Source organism: Cryptomeria japonica, chromosome 10, assembly GCF_030272615.1.
Source record: "Cryptomeria japonica chromosome 10, Sugi_1.0, whole genome shotgun sequence".
Taxonomy (NCBI): Eukaryota; Viridiplantae; Streptophyta; class Pinopsida; order Cupressales; family Cupressaceae; genus Cryptomeria; species Cryptomeria japonica.
The window spans coordinates 359,400,050-359,418,171 of record NC_081414.1 but is presented as its reverse complement, the minus strand read 5'-3'; the positions used below and the strand labels follow the sequence as shown (position 1 = coordinate 359,418,171).

The 18,122-nt window shown below is 34.2% G+C and overlaps 1 protein-coding gene across 2 annotated transcripts; it reads left to right on the top strand.

The window, feature by feature from the left end:
- The first annotated feature begins 7,393 nt into the window (after window positions 1-7,393).
- Window positions 7,394-13,588, top strand: LOC131042791 (large ribosomal subunit protein uL5z). Of its 2 annotated transcripts, XM_057976112.2 has the most exons (6): window positions 7,397-7,577; window positions 8,065-8,184; window positions 12,085-12,189; window positions 12,490-12,532; window positions 12,664-12,859; window positions 13,166-13,588. In XM_057976112.2, exons 2-6 carry the CDS (start codon window positions 8,182-8,184, stop codon window positions 13,362-13,364), a joined length of 546 nt encoding a protein of 181 aa, XP_057832095.1. In that variant the 5' UTR covers window positions 7,397-7,577; window positions 8,065-8,181; the 3' UTR covers window positions 13,365-13,588. The 2 variants fall into 2 exon arrangements, with proteins under 2 accessions (XP_057832094.1, XP_057832095.1); XM_057976111.2 differs by lacking the exon at window positions 8,065-8,184 and having other exon boundaries at window positions 7,394-7,577.
- The last annotated feature ends 4,534 nt before the right edge of the window (window positions 13,589-18,122 follow it).

Sequence of the window (18,122 nt, the reverse complement as noted above, 5' to 3'; positions counted from 1 at the left end):
TACATGCAAAACATTTAAAAGGTGATTTTCCTTCATACTTACTTCCTATTTGTACTTTAGGTACTCTTCTAGCAAATAGTGCTTCAAGTTTCTCAAACTCATCATCTCCTCTCTTCATATCATCCAATTCATTTGCATATAAATCTTTCCAATCTTGCTTACCGGTTGCTAATGTAGATGCATGAAAAGCAAGTTCAGTCTTCATAACTCTAGAAGGTCCAAAATTTTGAAGCTGAAAAGTAGATAATTTCCCAACCAAGGTATCTTTGTTGACAGATGTATTAGCCATTGTTCTCAACTCATTAATAGTAGTAGCCTTCATCTTGTAAGCTGGTGGTAGGGCTCTCAGAACTTTAGAAATAATTTCATCTTCACTTAGAGTTCCACCACAACATTGAATTCCCATAACAATCTCATTTACCCTTTCCATGAATGTAGTAATCCTTTCATCTTCTTCCATCTTCAGGTTTTCATATCTCACTCGGTAACCATCAAGTTTAGAAATCTTCACCATAGGGTCACCTTCATTAAGAGTCTCCAACTTATCCCATATAGCCTTTCCAGATGATTTGTTAGTTAATCCCATTATTTGCTTATCAGAAAGTGCACACAAGAGGGCTTCTCTTGCTCTACAATCATTCTCAATCTTCTTATCCAAGTTTGCCAGAGGAGGATTGCCATATGATGGATTATAAGGTGTAACACCATTCTATGTGATCTCCCAAATATCTTTACCAAGACATCTCAAATGAGTCTCTTTCGGAATCTTCCATACTGTGTAATTTGTTCCATCAAGCCTAGAAATATCTCTCTGAAAGATAGCTCCAAATGAACTGGATGAACTTGAACTATTAGTCACCATAAGATCTTCCTCAAGCGGTTAAGCTTTCTACAGTGAGGACTAGAGCTCTGATACCAATTGTTAGACAGTTCAAATAATCGAAAGACAACTAAGAGGGGGGTGAATCAGTTGTCACAAATTACCCAAACATTTAGCAATTAAAACTTTAATATCGAAACCCAAAACATTAATACCAGAATGCTTAAACCAAATACCAGAATAGCAGTTAAACCAATTAAGCATAAACAATAATCAGAGAATAAATACCATCCACATGACACCAAGATTTATACGTGGAAAACCCAGTAAAGGGAAAAACCACAGTGTGAAGCCTACCCACAGTCAGATAATATTTCTATAGTAAGTATGTGAATTATAATTGAGGGGACTGCACTTGAAGGAAGGCCAACAACCTAGAGCGCACTGCTCATCATAAAAGGTGTCTCACTGACTACACAGAAATCCAGACTACAATCCAGAAGAATAAATGAACTGCAAAGATAGCATCTTCTATGTCTGAGTACAGTTCTGGTTAAGCTCAATACCGGAGGACTAAATCCTCTTACATAAACCCAATTCGATCTCCAATGATTGACCAAATCCTCTGCCTGAATGATATTACATTATTTGCATATTACACATCCGTATCCCATTCCTTGACCATATGCCTATGATGATCTATAGTGAGATCTTACATCATATATATACAAACCCTCGACCATAAACAATCAGGTCGGCCACCAGACAATAAACCAATTACATAATTACAAAACATGTCAGCCTTAGACTAAACAAATAATATCCAACTCATAAGACATCCCAGAAACACATCGAGAGGTCCAATCCACATGTTACATTAAGCCGATCCATAACCTAGATCAACCAGGACCCAATATAGGTCCACACGCTAAAGCAATGATCTCCAAATTCGTCATCTTGAACATGATCACCATCAGCATCCTGTATCACCACTAGAAGCTGCATCAACACCACTTATGCATATCATCAAATATCTTCATCAAAAGATTTGTTGGTGAAACCCTCGCCGAAATCACAAACCAAGCTTCCAAGCAAACATGATAGCATCCGATCACTAGACCAAAACCAACTGATTGAATATGAAAATGAGTATCATGAGTAAGCCAATTCCATAACCAAACCATACCAGAACATACCGGATCATGCTGGATCCAAACCAACCAAAAACCACTCAAACTATCGGGACTAGAAGGGTGCCGGTAAAGCATCCAAAATAGCTAGTGTTGATATCAATGACAAAACATCAATGCAACACATAATCAATTCCTCCAAATGGGCCAACAATTGTTAGGGTCTATTCTTATGATTTAGATTTTGTTAGGATTCATTAGGGTTTTTAGGTTTTATAAATTTTTTTAAGAATTATTTGGGTTAATTAGTTCTTATTACCTTGAGAGGCGTTCCCTACAGTCACAAATGGGAAGAAAGCAAACTGCGTACATAAAAAAATATATTTGCTTAAGTAGTTACAATTTTGAAGAAATGATCTGGAATCAATGCATGGAAATGGAGAATATAAAATGCTTGGCAGTTACGATTCTAATGAAACAATCTGGAATCAATGCTTGGAAGTGGAAAATATCAAATGACGTATGCCAACGTTTCCTCTTCACTTTCCTCTTCAACGCCAATTTGCTCAACTTTATAAGCTCTTGCACCCCCATTCCATTTTCTGGTCTTTAATTACAAGTTTCATTTTACTCTTGTCCATTTCAAAGGCAGTTTTCTTGCAAGTTTTCAATGTTTCCAATAGTTGCAGGTAAACCTGATGGTGTTCTTCAACGTGTAGATTGGGGATAGTAAAATCGGTACGATTGTGATGAAGATGTACTTTGACAACACCTCTAAAATGGCTCAGAATTTCTAAGCCCTGTAAACTAAAACTAAACTTTGAAAGTATGTAGAACCAAATTAGGTTAGAAGTGTGCTTCTTTTTAATTTATCTCACAATTTGAAATATCAATGCATGTATTTCTTTGGGATTTATTGATAATGTCTCTGTTAATGTATTTTCTATGACTATTTTGAAGTAAAGGAAGATAAAATCCATAATCAGAGTGCTCGAGTAGAAGTTCATATAGAACATTTTTTTCAATGAAATAATGTTGTAAACTTTTTGCTTTTATTTCATTTAGGAATAAAGGGTTAATATTGATATGACATGCAAATTATTTTTGATTTGCGCCACTTTTCTATTTGTATTTGCTCCCATTTCCACTTTCAGGTTTTTGTTAGCATTTTTTCGGAGTGCTTTGGTATTGATATATAGTTGTGTGTTTTGGTCAAATTAATCAATAAAGTATATCAATTCTCTTTGGATTAATTTCATTTATTTTGGGTTCTCATGGTATTTGTGCAAGTTCACTACTTGATTGAAAAGTGTTTAGTGTTGAACATGGATCAACATGAATGCGTTAAGGTACTTTCTAAGAACGCTTATATTGAACCTAGTATAACTATTACAATAAAAACAGTTTGCATAATGACCCAAATCACAATTGTTGAACTTTTTTCCAAACACACTTCCATTTTTATGTAGTAATCATTTCATTTTTTCTTATTATTCATAGAAACTTTGAATGAAGAAAAAAACAAATCAATGTTGTTGATCTCTTTCAAGCATACTGTATAGAAAAAAAGAACCATAAATAAGAATTTGAAATTGATAAAAGAAAAAGAAAAACCCATTTGAACATAAATTTGTTTGAGGTTTTCTCTTTTAATTTAAAAAAAAACATGTATATGATTTTGTATAATTAAACCATTCTTTCATTATGTGAACTTTGGTATTTGTTTGTTGATCAAATTTTGAAATGTTCAATTGAATAGGTAGATCTAATTAGAAGAATGGTTAGAAGAATGAATAGACCATTTGGTTAGAATATGCAATTAAAATTATAACTAAATTAATAATATAGCTAAAATTACAACTGAAATGGACAAACCATTTAGATAGCCAGAAAAGAATACAACTAAAATTATAGTAATAGCCAACAACCAAATCTAAGTTACAACAATACCATTTTTTTTCACTATTTACTTAGGTAGTGAAATCTATGGTTAGAGAACATCCAATGGTTGTACTTTTTAAAGGTATTAGTTAAGTTTTTTTTTTTTTTTTTTAATTATTATTATTAGTAATTATATAAAGGGCGTTTTTCTATTTATATCTTATTAATCTCTTATTAGTTGAGTTTGAATTATTTCATTATTATATATTAATAAAATTTGTATTAAAATTTAGAAAATTACTTCCATTAATATAGTTTTCTATAAAATTTTAAGTAAAATTCTAAAAAATAAAAAGTTAAAAGAATGGTAATGTATAATAATATTTTTTTATTAATATTAAAAAATAGAATGTTAAAAGAATGGTAATGTACAATCTAAATATTTTTATTAAATGTTTTAAATTATTTTGTAAAGGTTAAACCCTCACTTGATTTTGGTTTAATGATCATTAGGGTTAGTGTTTGATAAGCACTTAATTACATTTTGGTTTATTTATAGTTAGGGTTATGGTTGTATTAGGGATAATAAGAAAAATAATGAATATTTTTTTATATTTAATAAGATAATGATAATAAGTATTATGAATGTATTATCCTACAATAGGAACCCTAATTGTAGCCTAACCTTAACCCTAAACCTAATCTTACGATAATTGAAACCTAAGCCTAAAACTAACTTTAACCCTATAATTAAATCCTACATACCTCAATTTAACCATAATTGAATCCTAATCATAAATTGAACCCTAAACCTATTTGAAATTTAACACTAACTCTAACCTTAACTAAACCCTAATCAGATTGTAATACTAACCCTATTCCTGATTGAACCCTAGCCCTAACCCTCACACTAATTCTAATTAAATCTCAACCCTTACCCCAAGCATTATGCTTGCAATAGTAACCCTAATTGTAGCTTAACCTTAACCCTAAACCTAATACTGTCATAATTGAACCTAACTATAACCTAATCCTCCACTTAACTATAACCCTAGACTTAACTATAACCTAACCCTAAACTTAACTATAACCCTAGGATTTACCTGAACCCTAATCTAATCACAATTGAACCCTAACCCTAATTGAACCCTAATTCTAATTTAATTCTATCCCAAATTATAACCCTAATTGAACTCTAATCCTAATTTTACCTTAACCATAATGCAATTGAATAATAACCCCAATTTAAATCTAATAGAAACCCCGAATATGTAAACCCTTATCATAATCAAACCCTAACCTTTCCGATATTGCTAATCTAGGCCTAATTGAAACCTAACCATAACCTTCCTAAACTTAACTATAACCCTAGGATTTACTTGAACCCTAATCTAATCACAATTGAACCCTAATTTTAATTGAATTCTATCCCAAATTATAACCCTAATTGAACTCTAATCCTAATTTTACCCTAACCATAATGTAATTGAATAATAACCCTAATTTAAATCTAACAGAAACCCTGAATATGTAAACCCTTATCATAATCAAACCTTAACCTTTCCAATATTGCTAATCTAGGCCTAATTGAAACCTAACCATAACCTTCCTAAACTTAACTATAACCCTATAATTAAGCCCTAACTACAACTTCATTCCTAATCTAACCATATTAGAACCCTAGCCCTAAACCTAGCCATAACCTTAATTGAAATCTAATCCTTATCTAACCATAACCCTAATGTAATTGAATCATCACCCTAATTGAACTTCAGTCCTAACCCTAACTATAATTAAACTATTACCATAATCAAACTCTAATCACAATTGAGCCCTAAATTTAATTACTTTACCCCAGTCCCTCTAATTGAATGCCAACCATAATCTAATCATAAAATTAACTCTAACCATAGAATTAAACCTTAGGCCTACAACATAAACCTTGATCTAACTCCAATTAAACCCTAAGCCTAATATGAACTCTAACTCCAATTAAACCCTAATGCCAATGAAATTCTATCACAAACACTAACCCTATTTAAACTTTAATCCCAGTTTAACCCTAACCCTAATGTCATTGAATCATAACCCCAATTCTAACTCTAATTGAACTCTAATGCTAAACCTAACTATAATTAAAACCTTACCATAATCAAACCCTAACCTTGATAATATACCTAATCTAGACCTAATTGAACCTTTTGCTAACATAACCATAACACTAATCAAACCTTAACCTTAACCTTAAAATCAAGATAAATTATCATATAATCATAACCCTCACACCATGTTTTATCCTTAAACCCTAACCCTAACTAAATCCTAACACTAAATCTAACCTTGATTAAATCCTAAAAGAATTCTAATACTAACCCTCTTCTTGATTAAATCCTAACCCCAATCTTAACACTAATTCTACTTGAACCTCAACCCTTACATCACAATATCTTATGACAATAACCCTAGTTGTAGCTTAACCTTAACCCTAAACACAATCTTACCAAAATTGATACCTAACCATAACCTAACCCTAGACTTAACTCTAACCCTATAATTAAACCCTAACTACAACTTGAACCCTAATCTAACCATAATTAAATCATAAACGTGAACACTTAACACTAACCCTGATTGAGTTGTAATCCTATTTGAACCCTATCCCTAAACTTGACCCTTAACCTAATTGAACTCTAGTCACAATCGAATCCTAACCATAATCTAGTCCAAAGCCCAATCCCGATTAAACATTAATACTTATTTAACCCTAACCCTAATGGAATTGAATCATAACCCTATTTCTAACCCTAATTGAAATCTAGCCATAACTATAATTGAACCCTTATGATAACCTAACCCTAACCATAATTGAACCCTACCTTAAACCTAAACCCTAACCTTAAAGTAACCTTAACCCTAAACCCAACCTAACCTTGATCATATTTCTAATCTAAATCTAATTGAACCCAAACCATAATTGAACATTTATCCCTATGTAACCCATAACCCTAATTAAAACTTAACCCTAATCTTAAGACCAAGCTTTATTACAAAACCCTAACCTTAGCACCATGCTTTATCCTTGAAACCTAACCATTATCAAACCACAACTCTACTCAATCCTAATCATAATCAAACCCTAACCCTAACCATAACCAATCCCTAATCTAACCGTACTTAAAACCTAGAATTAAACCCTACCTCCACCTTGAATCCTAATCCAACAGTAATTATAATGTAATAAAATTACAACAATATGTAAATATATATTGACTTCTTTAATGTCTTCCATGTTACACCAATTGCTACTAGCTTTTATATATATGAAAGATATCTTTCTCAAAATATCTATTTTTAACATTTTTTCACCCTAAACTCTAATAGACCCTTCCAAAAAGATATCTCAACATATTTTTTATATATTAAAAAATTATATATATATAAACTAATTACTATAATTTGAGTTAACTTATAAATTAAACTTACTAAAAGTTTATTTTTCCTTCCTCCTTTCCTGGCAGCCTTAAATATCAATAGCGATCTCTCTACGGAAACCCCCCCCCCAAAAAAAAAAATACCTAAAAAAGTAGCTAGGGCTTACGGCAATTCCAAAACCAAAAGAATTAGGGTTTATTTTAGGGTATATCAAAAAAGCTATCCTTCCAAGCGCTGATCGAGAAGGTCGGTCGAGAGAGAGAGCAGAGCAGCAGACGAGGGGGAAAGAAGGCTGTCATTAGAAGGAAGAAATGGTCAGTGATTCATATTGCGGCGATTGTTATATCATATTTTTTCGTAGACTGTTGGATTCTTGAATTGTGAAATCTATATCATTAAGTGAAATTCAATTATTTTCTTTGGAATAATTATGTTCTAAGTTCTATTGACAGATTTATATTCTGGGTTCATTATAGCAGATCTGAGTTAAATTACATTGGAAAACCCTAGATCACGCCATAGATGTGATTGTTCTTTAATCAATGTTGCTGCTCCACTTGAAACCCTAGATCTGAAACTGGTTTGCAGCTTGATTAACCTTAGTTAGCATTTCAAATAATGAAAATAGACCTTCAAAATCATACAGACCTTCATGGCACAAAACATTTTTAGCACTTTTTATAAGGCAAAGTTTAAGGTGTTAAATTAAAAAATAAAGCAAAAAATTTTAAAATATGGAAAAAAAATAAAAAATGTAAGGTTTGGCTAGGTGTACTCGAATAATCACTGGGTTCATCGCAGATAAGCCCGCAGCCTGTGGACATCTGCCAGGCAGACTGAACTGGATCCTGTAACTGATTTGAACTGGACCCATATCCAATCGATATCTTGGCGGGTCTAGTAACACAGCTATTTTTGATGGTTAGATAATTGTCTATTCTCGATTCCAGGTTTTGTTAAATCTGCTTTGATTTTGCCTCTTTGATATCCTACTGTTGTCTATCTCTGATTCTAGATATTATCAGAAGTTAATATTTCATGGAAGATAAATTCAGAGCTATAAGTTTAAACTGCATGATACTTTACACTGCCTGGTACATTATTCGTAGTTCAATGCAACAGGCCTGAAATGTAAAATTTCTTCCACAGCCATCTCCAACATTTCTATTTTGAATATAAAAGAAATAAAATGATACGTGGGCTGAATTGAATTTGCTTGCATTTATGATGAGGGACTCTGTTGTTCTTGCCTACATTTGAGAAGTGCAATTAGATGGTCAATTTGATAACTGTATGTGAAATAAAATTGATACTGCTCTTGCAAGTGGAGATTGTGAGCTTATATAACTGTTGAATTCAATGTCTTCTAGACACAAGGGGGGAATTACTGATTGATAGACATTTGCCAGTGCGTTTGTCTTGTTCTAAATGTTATTGGAATTAGTTTTAGAAGTAATGATATGTTTAGCAGTGTTTTGAAGCATAGTCATCATGGATGAAGTGGCTTAATAAGATCTGTTGTTTCTCTGTAGAAAAACAAAGCATTTTGTGCTTGATACTTATCCATAAAGTTTTTGCACTGAAGTTATAGGTCACGCTTCTTAGGGCTATCGTACAGATGAAAAAGAAAGGAGTTGATTATCGTACAAAATAATTTAACCCGAATCATTTGAACTAACTGTGAACTAATTTATTTAATCACCTTATTCTGTTATAAAGTAAATTGGAAACTTATTTTTTTAGTTGTAAGTGGAGGTTTTTTTAAATGCATTCTCTCAAGCAAGACTGGCACTAGATTTTCACATTATTGCCTGACATTTCATTAAACACAGGGAATAGTCTAAATCAACTCTCATAAGCAGAGTGATACTAGAATTTTTTTCATTTGGCGGTCTAACAGAAGAACAGCTACATAAATTTTTTTAAGTTATCATCCAACATGGATCCTCTATGTTGAGAACTATTTTATAAGTATAATGTTGGCTCAAATTCCTGCCCCTTTTCTGGTTTGTCTTCTGTAGTACCATTACAAGAAGAGGCAACTCCAGTGGAGATTAAAAAGCCATATTTTCCAGAATATCTAATATTTGTTTAAATTTGTCTCCTAAGGGTTATTACAGTGAGTTAATTTAACTTGTTGACATTGGATATTAGTCTGAGTTTCCATGGGAGCAGATGAGCTGTGTTACATAATTTGCTTCTAGAAAGTTCATTCTTCTCGGTACTACCACTGGCTTTAATAATTTTAACTAGAGTTTCATAATGAAATAATTTTGTCTCTTTGATATCGTTTTAAGGGCCTTGTGTTTTGCATTCAGTTAATCTTTTCGTTTACAAGAGGTGAAAAAGTCTTGACATTTGGCTGTTGAGATGCGTCCCAGCATTATAGGGTATCTCGTGTCACTAAAATGAAAAGTTGCACTTAATATAATGAAAAAGTGACAATAGAAGTCCATGACTTTTCAAGCCTAATCTACCATGTTGACTGCAACTGAATAAAATGCAATTGTGCTGTGAGTAATGAAGGAAAAAAATTCAGATTGTTAAAATTTAAAAAACTAATGTTTTTGTAAGAAATATAATTAATTAAATTTTCAGTTCTTCCTAACTTATATTGCCAATAAACTCCCGTTTCTGATTTGAGTTCTATCTCATGGGCTACATATGTTGCTAATCTCAATTTTTCTACCTATGGAATTATGTATTCTCTTGCCTTGCTTAAAATGCTTTGTATGAAGTTGAACTGGATGACAAGGATGGCTATGTATATAATTGAGCCTTTCTCAATTTAGAAGTTCAGTTTTTAATCCTAATAGGTTTCATTAATGGTTTGACTTTGCATTTTGCTGTGGTTACTTTTTATCTTGTTGTCCAAAAATAAGATAAGAAACATTTGAAGGAAAAAATGCTAATAGCCGCTAAAAGTCTTAAATGGGAAGAATTTTCACTGCAAATCTAAAAATCTAAAAGGTGGAGGACTGTTCAACTTATTTTTGTTTTTTTAAATTATTTAATTGGCATACCTTGGCTGCATCTCCTCTGGCCCCAAGATCTTGAATTTTTTGTGCCTTTACTCAAAATCATACTCCCATCTCTCTGTTCTGGAAACTCAACCATTTTTTTGATCTTCTAAAATGATTTTATCTGGAATATGTCGGTTAAAATGAGTATTTCTTGATGGCATTTTCGAGGCTATGTCTGTTTCTGTCACGTGCATCATGGCTCTGTTATTTGCCATCATCCAGTGTCTTGATTTATGTATTTTGGCCCTTTTGGGTGGGCATGACATCACTCAATTTAGCAGTTGCTTTTGAATGCAACAAAAGGTATACATGTTTATTCTGTAATATGTAGTTGTATTTGCTTTTGGTAATGGACCTGGGTGCAAAGGGGAGGGATTTCTTGCAAATAATAGCCCTGAAATATCCATAGGTTTTCTATGGAGTGCCCTGCTACCCTGTCCTAAACAAATAGTACAGTGGCATCATAGTACATCCTTATTTACTGAAAGTTTTAGCTATCATTATGGGTATGGTCTGATGATCTGCTCAGATGATGTTAATGTTTCTGTTTCAGGTAAGGTTGTCTCCACGGTCCACTACATTGCTTCTAATTGTGGAAAGTTACATTTTGCTTGTTAGTTCTTTTGAGGAACTGTCCCAAATAATGGCAAAATGTTGATTTTTTAATATGCATGCGTGTTTATTCTGTAATATGTAGTTGTATTTGCTTTTGGTAATGGACCTGGGTGCAAATGGGAGGGCTTTCTTGGCAAATATTAGCCCTGAAATATCCATAGGTTCTCTGTGGGGTGCCCTGCTGCCCTGTCGTAGACAAATGGTATGGTGGCATCATAGTACATCCTTATTTTACCGAAGGAGTTGACTATCATTCTGGGTGTGGTCTCGCTCAGTTGAAGTTAATATTCAGGTTCACATAAGGTTGTCTCCACAGTCCACTATATTGCTTGTAGTTCTAATTGAGAAAAGATACATTTTTCCTGTTGGTTCTTCCGAGAAACTCTCCCAAAGAATGGGGAAATGTTGATTGGAAATTAATTCTCACTATGGGCATCCTATGCTTTCTGTTGTTTTCTTCAGAAATCTTTTAGTATTGGGTTGAAATGATGTCTGGAGGCTTCTTTCTGTTTGATATGATATGGAACTCATGATATGCATGTTTAACGAGTGAAAGGAAAAAAGATGAACATTATAATAAACATATCATACTAAAAATCTGTTCCAAATTTCTACTTTGTGACTCTATCATGTAAACATAGTATGATGGTATCATACTTTGTGAAAGAATGATATACTATAATACCATATCCATGCACCTGTACCTGCACTCGGTTATGATTCTGATTTGGTGACTTGGATTATTTTAACAAAGAAGATTAAATAAATGAACTGTTTTAGTAAACATGTTGCAGTGCAAAGGGATATTGTGAATACATAACATAAATAGATTCATCAGGTTTCATGTTGAGCCTGCCTTCAAATATGTAGTTGTCAATCAAGTGCATCATAAGTAATCTGTTTTTGGAATCCTCATTCAAGTATTTGTTTTGGTATTGATTATCAGCAAATTGTTTTTCTGTAGTGCACTTTTATTGCTAACTACAATTTTTGAGATGCCCTTTATGATATGGAAGGTTACAATACAATGCAAGCTAGTTCTTCATTATATCAAATCTCTGCTTGGCTATCAACATTCTTTTGCGTATTTGCATGGTGACATTTTATATTAGCCTTCTCAATTTTGCTGCATGGTTTACATTTACGACTCCTAGGATGACCATACAAGATATTATTTTGGCAGGCCTTGGATAAACTCAAGAACCCCATGAGAGAAATGAAGGTGCAGAAGCTGGTTCTTAATATATCAGTTGGTGAGAGTGGTGATCGACTGACAAGGGCTGCAAAGGTGTTTATTGATCCTTATGCTCTTTCCTCTAGATTTCATATATTAAATGCTTATATTCTGGAGCTGATTTTTCACTGAGTTTTCTCTGAAGGTTTTGCAAGTGCTTGTGAAATGGTACTGTTCGAATCATATTTCTTAGAATCTTGAAGCTAAACTTTTTTATTTAGTCACTTTGTATCTCAAATTTGTATCAGTTATGCGAGTCAGCTGCAGAATTTAATCAGTTAGACTACAAAGGTCCAGAAACATTTGTATGCAAAAATGAGAAACTGAGTTTCATTTTTTGTTGACTTTGGGTAGGTTTTGGAGCAGCTAAGTGGTCAAACTCCAGTCTTCTCCAAGGGTAAGAGTTCCATTTCTGTTAGGTTCTTCTGATTATATTTGTTTTAGGTGCTTCTGACTATATTAGTTTCTATGAACTATAGAAAATTAAATCTCATTATATTTCTTCCGATTCTTCTCATTTCCATGCAGCAAGATATACTGTGAGGTCTTTTGGGATCAGGCGAAATGAAAAGATTGCTTGCTATGTCACTGTGAGAGGAGAAAAAGCTATGCAGCTTTTGGAGAGTGGATTGAAAGTCAAGGAGTATGAATTGCTCCGAAGAAACTTCAGTGATACAGGCTGTTTTGGTTTTGGAATTCAGGAGCATATTGATCTGGGGATCAAGTGAGTTGAAGTTATTTGAATGTTTATTTTTATGCAACTCGTTTTAAAAAGCTTTTTTTTTGTGGTTTTGTACTGTCAAACATACGTGTGTACACACATTTTTATAAAACATGCATATGTATGTCACGTGACACATGTATATGCATGTAATGTGTGTGTGTAGACACACATGTATATCTCTTAATCATCTCCAAAATCTAGGGATGATTTTGCCATCCTCAAAACTCTATTCCAGGAAATTTATAACGTATGTGTAGAACTTAAATTGGTAAAACATCTTAGCTGTCTTCTATTTTACTTTTGCAGATATGATCCATCAACAGGTATTTATGGCATGGACTTCTTTGTGGTCCTAGAGCGTCCTGGTTACAGAATTAGTAGGAGGAAGAGAGCTGTGTCACGTGTTGGCATTCAACACAGGGTAACTAAGGATGATGCTATGAAATGGTTCCAGAACAAATACGAGGGAGTGATTCTTAACAAGTCACAGAATATCACTGGTTAAATACCTGGTTTTGTTAATTTCTTACCAAGTACCCTTAGTGCTTGTTTACCATTGGATGTTAATTTTTTACCAAGAATTTTTGTATTAAAGAATTTTGGAAGGTCATATCACTTTTGGTAAGTAGGAACCTCTTAGTTTGATATATTATATTGTTAAACTCAAGGAATCTTGTCTGGATATTTGTGTTTATTAAAGAAGCTGATAATTGTAGCAGCGTGTGAAGATGTAGAATTCTTGCAATATGCAGACAATGTTCCGTTTTAACATGCCTTTTGAAGTATGTCTAGGAAATTTTTTTCTTTGCCACACCTTAAGCATGGGTTAATGCATCTTTTGATTGTGATAAAAATGTTAAAACTTTGTAAAACCTGTCACTTTGTATTGGGTGCATTGCATTTTTCTCAAATGAATAGTCTTATTATATTAAAAATTTCATAATAATTTAATTTTTAAAGCATAAAACAGTTTTCAAACTCTAGTGAATGAATGCTAGCACCTTTTAATAACAGATATTATAATACTGGTATAAAGTATTCGCTTTTTAGTAACAGATGCTTATTATGTGAAAGTAATCATTAATGTCTGTAGCAGGTGGTCATTACTGTCTCAACTTTAGTGAATGCAGATAATTATTATGATTTCAACTGTAAGGTTGCAGGTATTGGGTTGTCATAACTTGTTTTATTGAGTCCAAAAACGTTTCTACTGTGCTAAAGGGGATGCTGGCTATATGGATCTTCGTTACCATTAGAAATTCTGTCCGTCTGATAAAGTGATTTGTACAGCCTTGATATGTTGTTGGCTCAGATGATCACATGGTGCTCAATAGTAATAGATAACTCATGCTGGAGGGATGAGATCAATCTGGCATGGCTGGCATTAAACACAAACATCCTAGGCAGTTAGTTAAATCATAGATGCTTTTCACAAGGTGGATACCGACTTTCTCAAGTAAATGATGGGAATTGGTGATTGCAGTGCTTCTTGCATCTGGATGACATTAACCTTAACACTTTAATTTCCATAAGTCTTATTAAAGCGAACTGGTTAAAGCCAGAACGTTCAATTTAATGAGATAACAAATGAGCAGTTATCATGGAAAAATATAAATTGCAAATAAAAAATTTCCACTATGAAAAGCTTTTTTCAGGTATTTGTGGTAATTAGAAAAAATCATATTCAGTCGTGCCCAGCTGAAGTCATGAAGACAAAGTTGCATTCCAGGGAACTGAAAAGTGATGGTAGACATTAATACTGTGCATAATACATATGTTCTGTTGCAACTTGTAGTTCCAAGAATTGAACTCTGAACCCATTGGCAAGAAATCAATAATATTCACTATTAGCTCATAAGAAAAATAAATCTTGGCAAAAAATCAATAATATTCTCTGTCAGCTCATAAGAAAAATAAATCCATTATCAGATGCAACTGAAATTCCCAAATTTCTCCAGTAGGACCAAAAGGAATCCTCAAAATATATCAATTAGCTTTAGTTTCCAGGCGCGATGACCTGCATTCACTATGGCAATCCGTCTGGATTCTATTTGCTATGGCAATCTGTCTGGCTTCTATTTCTTACGTGTATAGGTAGGCCAATGGATCTCACAATTATTGTCTCAGTTTGGGCATTGCAACTGTGTTTTTTTGGTTTTCTTTTTAAGATCAAGACAGATTTGGAGTTTGGGGTTTGCTTCCAATGGGGTTGGGGGCCAATATACCTTGCAGGGTCCAGGGGTGGCGCACCTCACATTTCTTGTGATGGTATCAGGTGGGCCGAGGGGTGAAGTTATTGCCATCAAATCCAAATGAGGCCGTCAAATCACATTGAGGGTTTTATGAGTTTCTTAGGAAATCATTATTCTTATGATAAGGATTTTTGGTGAGTTCTGCAGCCAAAGGGTGCGAGGTGTGAAAATGAGATTTACTTTTGCAACCAAAGTCGAATACCTTATGTCATAAAAAAAGAATATTTGTACAATAAAGGCATTTGTTCTATGCAGCAAAATGGTTGGCTAGGGTGCCCATTGGTAAAAACCTTGCACAACAACTAGGATATCTGGTGTGGCAACACAAATGTCCTGCATAACTTGTTGGAATGTTTTTGTGCAACAACTCAGATCCCAGGAAATCTGAAATCCTAAAACTGTGGAAATTTACTGCATAAATCTGCATTGAACTTGTTTGAATTCATTCAACAAATTTGTAATGTTATGTGAGGAAATGGTGGTGTTTGATTTTATTTTATTTTTAAAAATCTTTTTTTATTTTCTTTTCAATACTATTGCCTACACGTGTAGTGGGTTTGCATGGCATACGAGTGAGCTATAGGTAGAGTTGCTTGGGACAATTTCGTAAGAGCACTCGATGAGTTTTAAATGCATCGAAGGATCCACTTTGGGTAAAGGCATCCACAAAAAATAAAATGATATGTAGTTTTGATGCATGGCATTGGGGGCTCAAAAGGTTGACCGGTCGAAACAAGGTTCAAAGAAGATAACTTGTTAGGAGTCACTCAAGTCACTACAACTGATGAGGCTAAATCCTTTTCCAATGGTTCATCCCTAGTCGTCATTAATTTCTAATGGTCATGTTGGGTTTTTTTACACGAAATTAGCTCACCTTTTTTGTGGGGTGAGCTAGGGCATTCCAAAGCCGAGTGTCCACTAGCAAAGGTATTTAGTGAAACGAGGGATCTTCATAGTCATTTGTCATCCACAATTTGTCCCCAACAAATAAGATAACATCCTAGGGCAAATCTTTAAAGTTTATGTCCATGAGAATGTGAGCATAACCAACGTAGAATATTCTTATAAAAAATGACCCAGCTCATTGCATAGATTCAAAACTAGAATCTTCTCAAAATTGGAGAGCAAGATTAAGCAGTTTGACCCAAACAAGCAAAATACTGAAGACTTTTATAAGAGAGAATCTTGTCTTGTCATCACCTTCACTAGGAGGATAACACAAAAAACCTTGACCATACTTAACATGGGAAGAAGAAGAACATTGCAAAGGTTTTCGCTCATAGAGAACTATGAGCTGAACCTAATGGACGATGAGAATCTCCTTCAAAAAAACCTAATTGAGTAGCTTTTGCATGCAAACACTTCACGCCGAGCACATGAGAGGAGTGGGTAGCCACTTGGACCTGGGGCAGATTTTATAGATTGTGGCATTAGTGTCATGATCTCTTTTAATGAAATTATATATCTTTATAATTAATACTGTAAATAATTATGAAAATATTTATTAGCTAATTAATTAAATGAAAATTTTGAAACGATTAATTATAGTTAAAATTAAATTATTATTTGTTGGTCAGTAAAAGCAGAAGCGGTAATTTATTAATGCTGAAATAGATTACAAAATGCTGCCATTGCAACATATTAGAGAAGTCTGTATGTACCATCTTGCCCTAATTATCCTAGAGTACCTATATGCTAATGGCATGGTATATTGCAAAACCCATGCATAAATAGACTGCTAATGTTTGCCAAGAATAGAAAAGAAGCACAACATAGACAAAAACTGTGCATACACAGACAATAGACAAACACTAAGATTTCTCACCACTAGACGAACCCTCCATCTTTGGCCCAGACGTCTTTTTCAGCTTCTTCTTCCACAGCAGATTGCAGTCCACATACTCACAATCGCCATGCGGGGGCTGGTGTTGGGCTGCAACAGAGGACTTCACGGCCATCATTTCATGTGGACCACAAACCTTATTTGATTTCCTTGAGGGCCTAGTGTGTTCCTCAGGGGGCTCTGAACCCACGAATCCTTCTACCACCACATCCTTCGTCGACCACGACTCAAAACCCTCTGCAATGAGATAATCTTTCCACCAATCTCCACCACTCGAGCCTTCTGACCAAGCCATTTCTTTAGAAAATTGACGTTTCTTGCTATTTCAGGTTTTCTGGCCTCAAACGCAGCTTCATCCATTCATCATGAGAATGGGACGTTTTTCTTTCTCCACCCTCCTCTCGTCAATATTCCTCGACCTGGTCATGATATGGTAATCCTTTGGAAACAGGATCATCAGTTTTTCATCCATATTTTTCACTGCCATATTTAAATCGCCCAAGAAGTCCTTATTGAAAACCGCTCGACATAGCTGCTTGGCAATGAGTTTCGATTTCCCCATTATTAGCAAAATTGACACGAAGGCGGTCGGGATGTCGCATTTCACTTGATAGCTGTGTTCAGACATGATGAATTCCTCCCCTAGGATCTGCTTGATTGCCCAATTCACCAAGTCATCCTTTGATGATGGATTTCCAGCCATCGCTTGTGTTTAATTTCGCCTAGAAACAATATTTGCCGTTTCCAGGGTAATCGAAGGGTAGACTCCTGCGAGGCTAAACCATAATTATCCACAATTTAAGAGCAAGACTTGATACTGTTTTCACAACCATATCGCTCTTTTTAAAGCCCAAACTAGGCTTAATCCGCAAAAGTGGGAGCAAATTCATGATATCTTTGCTCGTGGGATGTTAAGTTTCACCTCACCTAGCACAAATGACATTATTGCAAGTGATGCGGTTAAACCTCACACATGTTTCCGACCCTTAGTTTGGTACCATTGGGAATATCGATCATATTGCAGAAAATCTCAATATCAAAATCACATTATGACTCAACGATGTCATGATGTGGAAGCTAGTCGTAGCCGCTAACATCAGAATTGTCCTGCCCTTCCAAGTTATTTTGGCTGCATCCCACTGTGGCGGTGTTAGTGGCAATATTGTCC

Excerpts from the sequence above, each read along its gene's own strand:
- LOC131042791 (XM_057976111.2), top strand. Across the intron at positions 12,190-12,489 it reads GACTGACAAGGGCTGCAAAG|GTTTTGGAGCAGCTAAGTGG; the intron begins GTGTTTATTGAT and ends GACTTTGGGTAG. Across the intron at positions 12,533-12,663 it reads AACTCCAGTCTTCTCCAAGG|CAAGATATACTGTGAGGTCT; the intron begins GTAAGAGTTCCA and ends ATTTCCATGCAG.